The sequence below is a fragment of the Lithobates pipiens genome, unplaced genomic scaffold (assembly GCF_037356315.1).
Source record: "Lithobates pipiens isolate NorthernLeopardFrog02 unplaced genomic scaffold, aLitPip1_a1.2 Scaffold_22, whole genome shotgun sequence".
Classification (NCBI taxonomy): domain Eukaryota; kingdom Metazoa; phylum Chordata; class Amphibia; order Anura; family Ranidae; genus Lithobates; species Lithobates pipiens.
In genome coordinates this window covers 253,159,169-253,171,757 of record NW_027507784.1, presented here as the reverse complement: position 1 = coordinate 253,171,757, position 12,589 = coordinate 253,159,169, and the positions used below count along the sequence as shown (strand labels likewise).

The window sequence follows — 12,589 nt, the reverse complement described above, 5'->3', positions numbered from 1 at the left end:
GAAGGTATATCAGTTTTACTGCCCACTGGGTGAACCTTCTGACGGCCGTCAAGCATGTAACCCGTGGCACCCGTGTAGATTTGGTTTTACCGCCACGGATTGCATGCAGGCCTGACTCTTCTTCTCCTCCTCCTACTCCATCCTCCTCCCTCTCCTCCTCAGCTGCCTCCTCCTTTTCCGCTGCTAGCGTCTCTTCCACTGCACCGCCCAAGCTCCCCAGAACCTATTCCACATGCCAGGTGAGACGTTGCCATGCCGTGCTGCGTCTGTTGTGCCTGGAAGCAAAGAGCCACACTGGCCCGGCACTCCTTTCAGCTTTGCGTTCACAGGCAGATGAGTGGCTAACACCGCTCAATTTGACAGTTGGTAAAGTGGTGTGTGACAACGGTGCCAATCTGCTTAGCGCATTGAAACAGGGCAAAATCACGCACGTGCCGTGCATGGCACACGTCTTAAACTTGGTCGTGCAGCGATTCCTTGTCAAATACCCTGGGGTCCAGGACATCTTGCGGCAGGCAAGGAAAATCTCGGCCCATTTCAGAAGATCTTACACGGCCATGGCTCGCCTTGCTGACATTCAGCGGCGACACCATCTGCCGGTCAGACGTCTTATTTGCGATTGCCCGACGCGATGGAACTCAACCTTCTATATGCTTGATAGGCTGCTCCAGCAGAAACGTGCAGTTAACGTCTACCTGTATGAACTCTGCGAAAGAAACGGTTCTGGGGAGCTGGGTTTTTTTTCACCGCGCCAGTGGCTGCTCATGCGCGACACATGCAGACTTCTGCGGCCATTTGAGGAGATCACCAAACTGGTCAGTCGCAGCCATGGCGCCATCAGTGACATGGTACCTTATGCCTTCTTTCTGGAGCGTGCATTGCGTCGTGTCATTGATCAGGCTGTGGAGGAGCAGGAGCGGGAAGATGAGGAAGTCGCAATGCTGGATGAATTCCCAGGGGGGGCTACTCTATCTGAGACAAGTCAACAACAGGAGTCTGATGAGGAGTCAGAGGAGGATGGTGCCGGGGCGGATGAGCAGGAGCAAGAAGAGCATGCTTTAAACCTTTCTGGGATCCCTGTTGTGCGAGGATGGGGAGAGGAGAATGAAGAGGACGACATTATCCTGGATGATGAGCAGGAGCCAGGCCACCACACCGCTTCCACTTTAGTGCAAATGGGGGCCTTCATGCTCCAGTGTTTTAATAGGGACCCCCGTATAAAAAGCATGAGGGTCAAGGACCAGTACTGGGTGGCAACGTACTTAGACCCCCGGTACAAACACAAAATGGCGGAAATGTTACCGCCGTCGCAGAGGGCTGTCAGAATGCAGCACTTCCAGGCCTTGCTTCGAGAAATGCTGCATTCTGCTTTTGCGTGCGCTGGCAGAGGAGCAATTCCCACTCCCAGAGAAGGATTTGCGGGTACCAATCCAACAGCGCCTGCAAGAAGAGGCCGGTTTGAAGATGTGTTGGTGACTTCGGATATGAGGTCATTCTTTCAGCCGACCCATCGACAGGTGTCATCCGGATCCAGCATCAGGGAACGCCTAGACCGTCAGGTGTCCGACTACATTGGGTTAACGGCCGATGTGGACGCTCTGAGGAGTGATGAACCCCTAGACTACTGGGTGGGCAGGCTTGACCTCTGGCCAGAGCTTGCCCAATTTGCAATCGAACTGTTGGCTTGCCCCTCATCCAGTGTCCTGTCCGAAAGGACGTTCAGCGCAGCAGGGGGGATTGTGACCGATAAGCGTACTCGCCTAGCTCACCACAGTGTTAACTACCTCACATTTCTAAAAATGAATGAGGCATGGATCTCGGAGGAATTCAACACATGTGACCAGTAGACCATGTATATGTCTATAAACTATTTTTTTAATCAAGCACACAGACCTTCTTAATTCATTTGGCTCACTTCCTTGACCCAAAAAAGCACACCGTACTATATGCCCCTACCCTCCTCTTTGAAGAGGTTGAGCGGTGTCATATTTCTACTGGGGCTGCTTATGATATCCCTGTGCTGTGCTGACTTCCTCCTGGGGGTTCTTATTATGAAGGGATCACACTATCCCTGTGCTGTGCTGACTTCCTCCTGGGGGTTCTTATTATGAGGGGATCACACCATCCCTGTGCTGTGCTGACTTCCTCCTGGGGCTGCTTACGGTGCTGCTGTCAGTGCTGTATGTCACGGTGCTGCTGTCAGCGCTGTATGTCACGGTGCTGCTGTCAGCGCTGTATGTCACGGTGCTGCTGTCAGCGCTGTATGTCACGGTGCTGCTGTCAGCGCTGTATGTCACGGTGCTGCTGTCAGCGCTGTATGTCACGGTGCTGCTGTCAGCGCTGTATGTCACGGTGCTGCTGTCAGCGCTGTATGTCACGGTGCTGCTGTCAGCGCTGTATGTCACGGTGCTGCTGTCAGCGCTGTATGTCACGGTGCTGCTGTCAGCGCTGTATGTCACGGTGCTGCTGTCAGTGCTCTGTATTACGGTGCTGCTGTCAGATGCCTCTATCACGGTGCATGTGTCATTCCGGTATGTCACGCTGCTGGTGATCATCTCCTGCACCCTCTTCTTTGCCTACCCTGGTCCCTGACCTTCCCTCTCCTCCATTGCCTTCATTAGCTCCATAGTCCTGAATTGTTAGAACAATTTCCCAAATAAAATAAAAATGCTTGTAGTTATCGATCCCAAATTCACCTCATACATGTATTATGTCATTGTCCAGATGGTGGGACTACGTTTTACCCCCTAATAATTACCACGTGGCCGCAAATTCGACATGAAGGTTTGCAAAGTTCGCCTCCCATTGAAGTCAATGGGGCCCGCGGCGAACGGTCGGTTTCGCGAACGTTTGGGTCCGTTCGCATTTCGCGTTCGCGAAACGTCCCGTCGGAAGTTCGTCCATCACTAATCTTCAGAAAGCTCTCCATGCCTATTTTCACCCCTAGATAATCTTCCTCCATATGATGCAGATGCTGCCGATGGGATCTTGAAGCTGTCATCCCTGGGCACTGAGGGTAAAAAAAAAATGTAAAATGCATCACTGAGGCGACCCCCTTCTCCACTGCTCCTTCTTTGACCAACAAAAGCCTCAAAACTAGACTTCCATGAGACTGTAACTTACCAGAGTCTGGAAAGGCATTACATAAACTCCTCTTTAAGGTGTCCTCAAGATAATTCATCCTGTGCTCCCTCGGTGAGAGCAGGACAAGTTCAGAGTCCACCTTGTAATGGTGGTCAAGGAGAGTTGCCAACCAATAATGATCCTGCTCCTTGATGCCACAAATTCTCGGGTCCTTTTTGCAAGCTTTGAAGAATAAGGGAGCAAGTTTGCGGAGGCATGAGAAGCAGAGTCCTCGGGGTCACTGAGGATTACAGTATCTGGAACTGCCTCCTTCCAGCCACATACTACTCAGAAGGTTTCTGGGGACTGAAAACCATCTTTTAAGGATTGATGTTTGTCTTCCTCTGCGTCTATGACTCCAAAACTACCAGAATCCTCCTCCCTCTCCTCTTGTGTGTTCTGTGGGGTCGCAAGAATTGTGTCTGCATAAAGCGAGCATTGAGAGGAATGCAAGTGCTCCTCTTCCTCTCACTGCTCTGCCTCGAGTGCTCTGTCCATAATACCACACAGAGTATGCTCCAGCAGGATGCTCCATGCTCCATCAGGGATTGTGTCACTGATGCATGCATTGTCACGTCTCACCATCTTTTTCGCCTCCTTAAATGGTGACAGTACAGTGCATGCATCCTTTATTAGCAGCCATTAGTGAGGGGAACAAAAGCCGGGCTGACCAGAAATGCAGTAGTTGTAAAGCCAGCAATTTGGACAAACGGAATTTAGATGCTGAGCATGTGGGGGGCAGGGGTTGTATTTTCTTTTTCAATGCAGAAGCTGGGGCAGAGAAATCTGCCTGCTATACTCAACAGCTGGTGGTTTGCTGCTGGCAGACATGTTGCAAGGGCCTGTGACACCCTTTGTTATACCATCATCTCTGTCAGTGGAGGCTGCTGAGAGGTCATGAGATATAGATGGGGTAGACATGAAAAGTGAGGAGTGAGGAGGAGAAGAACTGTATTGTTTATGTGTGGTTTTCAGGTGCTCTTGCCAATGGGCTGAGTGGTGGGAGGCTAAATGCCTTTTCAAGCATGTGGTACCCAAATGGCTGGTGTTTTTTCTATGTTCTGCTTGCAGCAGAGATTGCAAATTGCAACAGTGCAATCAGCTGTACATGTGCTAAAAAAAGGCCCACACAGCTAAGCTGTGGGAAGTAGGCCAGGAGATAACTGCTCCACAATCTGATGGAATTTTGATTGTGATCTGATGGCTGCCTCTGGAGGGCATCCTGCCTTGTGGGGCTGTTTCTCCCCCTCACTTTACTCCTCTGCTCTATCAGCACCCAAGTCCCATCAGTGACCTCATCATCCCCTCATCATCACTGGTGCCAACTTGGCAATATGCTGCAGCTGGGGGAACATGACTGCCAATTTGTTGTTTATCAGTGTTCTCCCCTCTCTGTAGGCTCAGGTTAATATCTTCTACTATCTCCTCTACCTAAAAACCAACATCAGAATCAAGTAATGTCTGTGCATCCCCAAGAAGCAAGTGACTGAGGCTGTGTTCAAATAATTCAGCTGACTCCTCAATGCATGATGCTGGGGCTATGGCAGGAGTGGCTGTGGACCAGGAGGCAAAATAAGCCACCCTGGCAGCTGCAGTGGACTGTGCACTAGTGTCAGCTTGGGTCATAGAGGATGAGGATGGTTTAGTAAGCCAGTCCATCACCTCCTCTGAATGCTGTAGCTGGATAGCACGGACAAATGTGCCCTGCCTGAGGATGGACCATGTCCACCTTTGTCTGTGAGCAGATGCTGTTAGCCCCCTCATAGTGGCATGGGAACATCTGCCTTTTTACACAAATTTAATAGAAACTGGGAAATGTGTGATTGGATGCACTTTATTGAATGCAAAGAGGTGTTTGGTGCACTTTAAATTGAGGACCGATGCTGACAGAAATGTAAAAAAAAAAAAAAGGGGGGAACACCAGTGTCACAGTCAGAAAAACTGTGGCTGTCAATTCTAAATAAAGGGGCAGGAAGGGGACAAAAAAAGACAAAAAAACACACAGCAACCAAAAAAATAAAAAGGGGTATACAGCATTAAATGTTATGCAATGCTGTGTTAAACACTGCACTACACTAATGCATTACACTATACTGACAAACTATACGCACACTATACTAACACTGCACTACCACTCTACACTCAGACTAACAATAAGTGAACACGCTCACTGCTAGTAACAAACTGAGCCCTGCTCTATCTATCTCATCTCCAACAACACACTGCAAAAGCTTCCTATGGGAAGGTACCTTTTATAGTGTAGGTTGGGACTATGAGCACTGAGCTGTGATTGGACAAAGTACTTTGTGCCCTAATTGACCTAGCCTTGCAGGTCACGTGCAAGGCTTCATTCAAATAGGGCCTTAAATGCACTGTTGAGCGGTTCACTTTACAAGCCTTTCCAAGGCAGGTTTTGTACAGCAGCTGTAAGAAACGTCCTAGTACATTCCTTTTTTAAGCATCAGGCTTTGTGTATATGTGTGAGAGAGGCTGCAAGGGGCATGTTTCAGTATTATTATCAACATTTCCTTTTCAGGATCGTTATTTTACAGATCAAAGGGAGTAGAGCGGGTTGGTTCACTTGAACAAAATTTGAATAAAAATTGAACTATTCAACCATTAAACTGTGTCTCCCTGAATGAATTTCAAATTTTCCATTCCAATATAGATTAAATACCTTTGAAGAGCCCTTCTCTATAGGATGGAGCTTGGTAGAACCATAATCCACATTCTCTACATATAGGGTGTGACTATTTAGAGTAGATGGCTCTTGCCTGCAGGTTGGTATCTTAACACATGTAGATGTAAAATATTGGCCTTTGCCAGCCTTGGCACCATCCTCTGTCATAGAAAAAACAAATACATGATTTTATTAAATATATTTATTTCCCATCCTGATCCTTTGTGTAGTATAATTTACCTTTATGTTGATGAAGATGTGGTAAAGGACAGCCTGGAGTCTATAAAAAAAGGAGAGCCAAAAAAAAACACAACTGTTGGAAAATATACCACAATTGTTTAGCTGCACATCTGTATATTTTACCTTAATGCAACAATTCACTACCAAGCTATTATGTGAAAAAGTAACCTACACGTTTTAGTTACAACAGTCTCTATATCAAGTACACTCTTATAATACCAATAAGTTATTCGATCATTTGGATATAACCAAGCTGATAGAGTGACCCTATTGCTTCACAGAAAAGGGCACACCTGTATAAAGACAGTACATACTGTACCTTTCACGCTACTTCCACAAAGAAATACTACTCAGATCCCGAGACAATCTTCTGCTGAAGTCTGCAGGAAAACTGGCATTTCTGGTAGTGTCGACAATCATAAATTTTAATTTTCCTGTGGTCTTCAGAAGAAGATTTCTCAGGTTTAGAGCAATTGCTGATGCAGGGATGATTGAGTGAGAGGGAGCTAGAAACTATATCATTTTCTAATTCCTCCCTAATTCCCCACTGGAGAGACAATAGAAAGTGGAGTTGAATATGCCCAAAAAGCATACAAGATAAAAAGTTCCTGACTCTACCCAGAACAGAGAAAATTGGGCACAAATTCTAAATCTCTGAAGTCTATGACTTAAAATCATATCAAACCCTCTGATTTTTTAAGCACTTTCAGTAGCTGATTTATTCACTTACTAGGTATGCAGCTTCTTTGTTTATTAATCCTTACTTATGTTCCTGTTTAGGTTGATGCTATGACCACTGCCCCAGGTTTCCATTTTTTTTCGGGGTGGCTCCTTTCTCTTGCAGCATCCTATGTAGCCACCCCTGTGTGTTTCAATAGAAAAACAAAGCCCTCTCTAATACGGCAAGGCACTTCCCTGCTCCTCCCTCCACTTGCTAAGCTAACAGACTGGGGAGACTGCACTGTCCACTGTGCCAGATTTAGCACTCTCCAGTTTTAGTAAATCAAACCCACTGGGTTTAATATTACTTTAAGCTAAAAATTGCTGGGGGTTTAATACTACCTTAAAGCGGAGGTCCACCCTAAAATGGACCTTCCGCTCATCGGATTCCTCCCCCCCTACGGCGCCACAATTGGCACCTTTCAGGGGGGAGGGGGGTGCAGTTACCTGGATAATCCAGGTAACTGCACCCACTTCCGGGCTAGCTCTCTGCGGAAAGGGGCGTACGTTACGCCCCTTTCCGCAAGCGCCCGCCCCCTTCAGCAAGTGCCCCGCTGCCTGCTGGGAAACACACAGCTCCCAGAGGCAGCGGGGACCGTCCTCATTGCGCAGCGCGGCTCGCGCATGCGCAGTAGGGAACCGGGAAATGAAGCCGAAAGGCTCCATTTCCTGATTCCCATACCCAAGATGGCGGCGGCAGGACCCGACAGACGACCTAGCGATCGGCTTTGGGTGCCGACATCGCGGGCACGCTGGACAGGTAAGTGTCACTATTTTAAAAGCCAGCAGCTGCAGTATTGGTAGCTGCTGGCTTTTAAAAAAAAAAAAAAACGCGGAGTCCCGGTGGACTCCCGCTTTAAGCTAGTTCTTTTCCATCAAATACTATTTACCCGTAGTTAAAGCTTTGTTTACCCTGCATTTAATATATGGGCAGTAGGTTTAAAGATAATGACAAATAAATAAAAGTATGTTTTCTTCATTGTATAAAGACATCATATTTCATTATAGTAATGTGAGTTCCACATACAGTGGCTACAATAAGATCTGCAGCCAAGGCAACAAGTCTTTTAAATTCTCCATGTGAAATGTCAGGTGGATGGTTATAAATTAAGTTTGATGAGAGGCCTTCCAGGTCACTGCAGAAAAAAAAAAGTTACATATGAAAAATAGATACCTACAGCACTGAGATTATAAATTAACATTTTAAAACCTGAAACCTGGACAGGGTGGGAAAATGCATTTTTTTTTTATGACCTACTGTGTATTTTTATGTCAATGAATTCTCATTTGTTTTCTGTTATCTGAATGCTATATATGTTTAACAATTCAATACATATCTGTAGATACACAGAGACTCCCTATGGTACATGGTCTCAAGTGACTTTGTAGTCTTATAATCGCTAATGTAAACACAGAGCAAGAACACAGGGGAAGAAGAGAGCAGGGTGCTGGGACCTGATTTTAAAAACTTTGTATACTTTTAACAGGGCTCAAAATTTCAAGTCCTGAGCTACTAGCCAAACCTTAAGCGATATGCCGCGTACACACGGGCGGACTGTATGGCGTACTTAGTCCGTCATACAATCCGACGGACAGTCCGTCATACTTTCGACTGAACGGACTTGACCACACACGGATGCACAAACAGTCCGTCGAAAGCTTGCGCGATGACGTGCACAGCACGTATGACGGGACTAGAAATAGGAAGTCCAATACACAGCAAAGCACCCTTCCGCCGTGTAAATCCTTTCTGAGCATGCGCCATTCTTAGTCCGTCGAACTAGCCTACTGACGAGCGGATTGTCCGCTGAAACCAAAGTACGACGGACAGAATTTTGAAAAATCCGAAATACTTAGTACGCCAGACTGCACGCTGAAAAAGTCCGCTGAAGCCCACACACGAGCGGACTGTCCGCTGAAATGTGTTTCGACGGACTAAGTACGCCATACAGTCCGCCTGTGTGTACGCGGCATTACTCGCTACCAGTTGTCCCACCTAACCCGTACCCTGCCCCGCCCCTAAATACACCCTCATAAATTATCTCATGAAATGACACTGTTAAATGATCTATGCAGAATTAAGTTACAAAAATAAATTAACGACAACTTGATCAGCCTCATCAGTACCCATTATTGCAGCCTATCAGTGCAGCTTATCAGTGCCCATAGTGTCGGCTCATCAGTGCTCATCAATGCAGCCTCACCAGTGCCCATCGATGCATCCTGATTAGTGGCCATCAATGTAGCCTCACCAGTGGCCATCAATGCAGCCTCATCAGTACCCATCAGTGCAGCCCAATCAGTGCCCATTAATGCAGCCCGATCAGTGCCCATCAATGTAACCTGATCAGTGCCCATCAGTACAGCCCGATCAATACCCATGAATTCAGCCAGCCGATCAGTGCCCATCAATGCAGCCTGATCAGTGCCCATCAATACAGCCTGATCAGGGAGGAGGAGAGGGGCGGTCCCAGGCAGCGGACTGCTCCTATGGAAATGGCCCTGGCTGCAAGCCTATGCAGGAGGGCGGGGACGAGCGGCATGAGGGAGGTGGAGAGGGGCGTTCCCAGGCGATAGACTGCTCCTATTGAAATGACCCGTGCTGCGAGCATGTGCATTCCCGGTACAGCACAGCCCTGTCTATACTCGCACCCCTCATAATTTCACTCGCCAAATGCGAGCAGGCGAGTTGAAATATTGAGGGCTGCTTTTAAGATAAGTTGCTCCACACTGCCTGCAGCTGAGGTAAGTTTAAAAACTCTCTTAAATTGCACTTTTCCTATTTTCCCCTTTACCCTGACCTAACCGGACAAAACCTAATCCACCTTCCCAGACGCACACTTACCTATATCTAACAGCCACATTGTCCATCGTTTAAACCATATGCTGAAAGTCTGACTCTTCTGCCTGCGTCTACAAGTTACTGCTCAATTGACTGCCTTCATCTCCAGCCTTATACAGGTCTATAGCTAATTTTATGGGGCTGTAATGCACAGGCATGGTCTGGAGAGTGAGACTTGGTGCACTGGCTGTAAACAAATGCAGCACCCTCTAGTTAGGTAGGTGCTAGAGTGGAGATTTTTTGTTAGTGGAGTAGGTACATTTAAGCAGGCCTGGCTGGTTGCTAGGCCTGTTTGTTTTCCTTCTGGTCTGGGAGTGGCTCAGGGTAGCAGCTGGTGACTCACAGGCTGCATCACTTCACTGTCACCTCCCCCTTTCTTCTAGAAAGTGATGAAGGAGAGGATTGGCAGGGGGTGGCCTCCTTAAATACCTGGGGTTAGCCTAGCTGGGGAGGAGTTGGGTGGAAGAGCTGGAGTGAGGGAGTGTGAAGGCTGTTGGGGCCCACAGGGAGCTCCCCAGTCTGAAGGGGGTGGTGACTGGCTGGCAGGACCTGAAGAGAGATATCTGGAAGTGGTAGTTGAATGGAATATAGCTAGCACCTGAACTATTTCTACACCACAGGGGCCCGGGGTCCCTGCCCACAAAAGGCAGTTCATTGTGGCCTGGCTGAAGCAGTGTCAGGCCTACCATGAGGTGCTAGCTAGTCTGGAGAAGTAACAGTCTGCAGCAAGGGAAGTGCTGGTGAAGTAACAGTCTGCAGCAAGTAAAGTGCTAGAGGATGAAGTATCCCCCCCCATGTTGCCCGGGGTGATCTGGGTAAGCCTGCAGGCAGGACTGTGCTAAATGTGTTCCCTTTAGTGAGGCATGGGTTAAAAATTGTATTGTTGCTACCGGCAACCACTGGGGAGATCCATCTATAGGGACAGAGTGATGGTTGCCAGGATGGGGTGGCCTACAAAGAGTCACTCTGTCTCCATCAGGGAGGAAGGAGGTGGCAGGAAGAGGTTGCCTGACCCGCACTTTTATGCCTGAGAAGGACTGTTGGAGTATAGCTGTTCTAAAGTGAGTGTGTCCTTCATTTCGCCCCGCCTTTGCAAGGCCTGCCACCCTGGGTGCCCAATAGATGAGACGTAATGCCCATTAACACGAGCGAGCCAGGCTTGAGCGGAATTCCGTCGGAAAAACCATCCAAGATTTTTCCGACGGAATTCCGCTCAAGCCTGGCTTGCATCCACCTGGTCACACAAAAGTTCTCTGAACTTTCGACCGTAAGAAACGCGGTGACGTACAAAACTATGATGAGCCCAGAAAATTAAGTTTAATGCTTCCGGGCATGCGTCAAATTGTTTCCGAGCATGCGTTGGAATTTTGCACGTCAGAATTGCTACAGACGATCGAAATTTCCGATGTGAACTTTTTCCGACTGAAAAATTGAGAACCTGCTCTCAATCTTTTGCTGGCTGGAATTCCGCCAGAAAAAGTCCGATGGAGCATACACACAGTCGCATTTTTGGACTTTTGCTGGCAGAATTTCCGATCGTGTGTACGGGCATAAGGGTAAGGTCTGTTCTTAGAACTAACTCTTTAAGGAACCTTTTTGCCAGGGGAGGGCCCTTCTCCCACAAGGAATTTCAGGAATAATGTTACCTTTGAAAAAACCATACAGTGGTGTGAAAAAGTGTTTGCCCCCTTCCTCAGCTTAGCTCATTCCTGTCGGGCACAGGCCCACAAGATGGCAGCGGCTGCAGGCCAGAGCGATGCATGGCTTCCCACGGCAGAATCTCTGCTCAATATCCCCTCAGGAGGGACAGAGAGGAGCAGAATGGCAGGTTGGCTGTGTTGTTTTTGGCTGACAGATGCGTGGATGGCAAAGGATTGAGTCCAGGATCAGCTCCTCTCAGACACACCCCCGATGGTGCAATTCTTACTGAATTTGTCTGCTCCACATTTTCTTGCTAGAGAGTAAGGACCACCTCTCCAGGCCGATCCACCAGGACAAATGCTTATCCTTCAGCTAGCTATGAGTAAGCATTTTTTTAGGAATTCCCAACTTCTTATCCGTTAAATCCCTAATGCCGCGTACACATGATGTATATATAGATTCCACCCCATTTAAAGGTAAAAGGGAAGAAAAAACATATAGCGATCAATCGTAGTAATATGAAACATCCCATTCAAAATGTAATCCTACTGGGTCAATGGGGGAGGGTCAGACTCTAAAGCCAGGTCATGTAAATCTAATAATGCACAGGTATCCTGAAACATAATGGAGGAAGGTAGATCAAATGACTCACCTGGCTCGCGATTGTCAGAAGAGACCTTTGTATCTCCAGAAGAGATACAAGAATGAGAATGAAGTGCTTTTTAAGGGTTAAAGACCGAGAAAACCTATTAACATCTAAAATGGTTCCAAATACAGTAGTGTGAAATAGTGTTTGCCCCCTTCCTCATTTCCTGTTCCTTTGCATGTTTGTCACACTTAAGTGTTTCGGAACATCAAACCAATTTAAACAATAGTCAAGGACAACACAAGTAAACACAAAATGCAATTTGTAAATGAAGGTGTTTATTATTAAAGGTGAAAAAAAATCCAAACCATCATGGCCCTGTGTGAAAAAGTGATTGCCCCCTAAACCTAATAACTGGTTGGGCCACCCTTAGCAGCAACAACTGCAACCAAGCGTTTGCGATAACGTGCAATGAGGCTTTTACAGCGTCCTGGAGGAATTTTGGCCCACTCATCTTTGCAGAATTGTCCTAATTCAGTTACATTAGAGGGTTTTCGAGCATGAACGGCCTTTTTAAGGTCATACCACAACATCTCAATAGGATTCAGGTCAGGACTTTGGCTAGGCCACTCCAAAGTCTTCATTTTGTTTTTCTTCAGCCATTCGGTGGTGGACTTGCTGGTGTGTTTAGGATCATTGTCCTGCTGCAGAACCCAAGTTCGTTTCAGCTTGAGTACACGAACAGATGGTCGGACAT

The 12,589-nt window shown here is 47.4% G+C and overlaps 1 protein-coding gene across 2 annotated transcripts in view; it reads right to left on the bottom strand.

Annotated features, from left to right (window-relative positions):
• Positions 1 to 12,589, bottom strand: part of LOC143924570 (uncharacterized) — a 95,118-nt gene that overhangs the window by 45,307 nt on the left and 37,222 nt on the right. For both annotated transcript variants that reach the window (XR_013261891.1, XM_077448947.1), the window contains exons 5-7: positions 7,791 to 7,899; positions 6,044 to 6,083; positions 5,801 to 5,964 (exon numbers count right to left, since the gene is read on the bottom strand). Coding sequence is in view for 1 of the 2 variants with exons in the window: in XM_077448947.1 (XP_077305073.1) it covers positions 5,801 to 5,964; positions 6,044 to 6,083; positions 7,791 to 7,899 (313 nt within the window). In the remaining variant the exon portion in view is untranslated. The remainder of the gene's footprint in view (positions 1 to 5,800; positions 5,965 to 6,043; positions 6,084 to 7,790; positions 7,900 to 12,589) is intronic.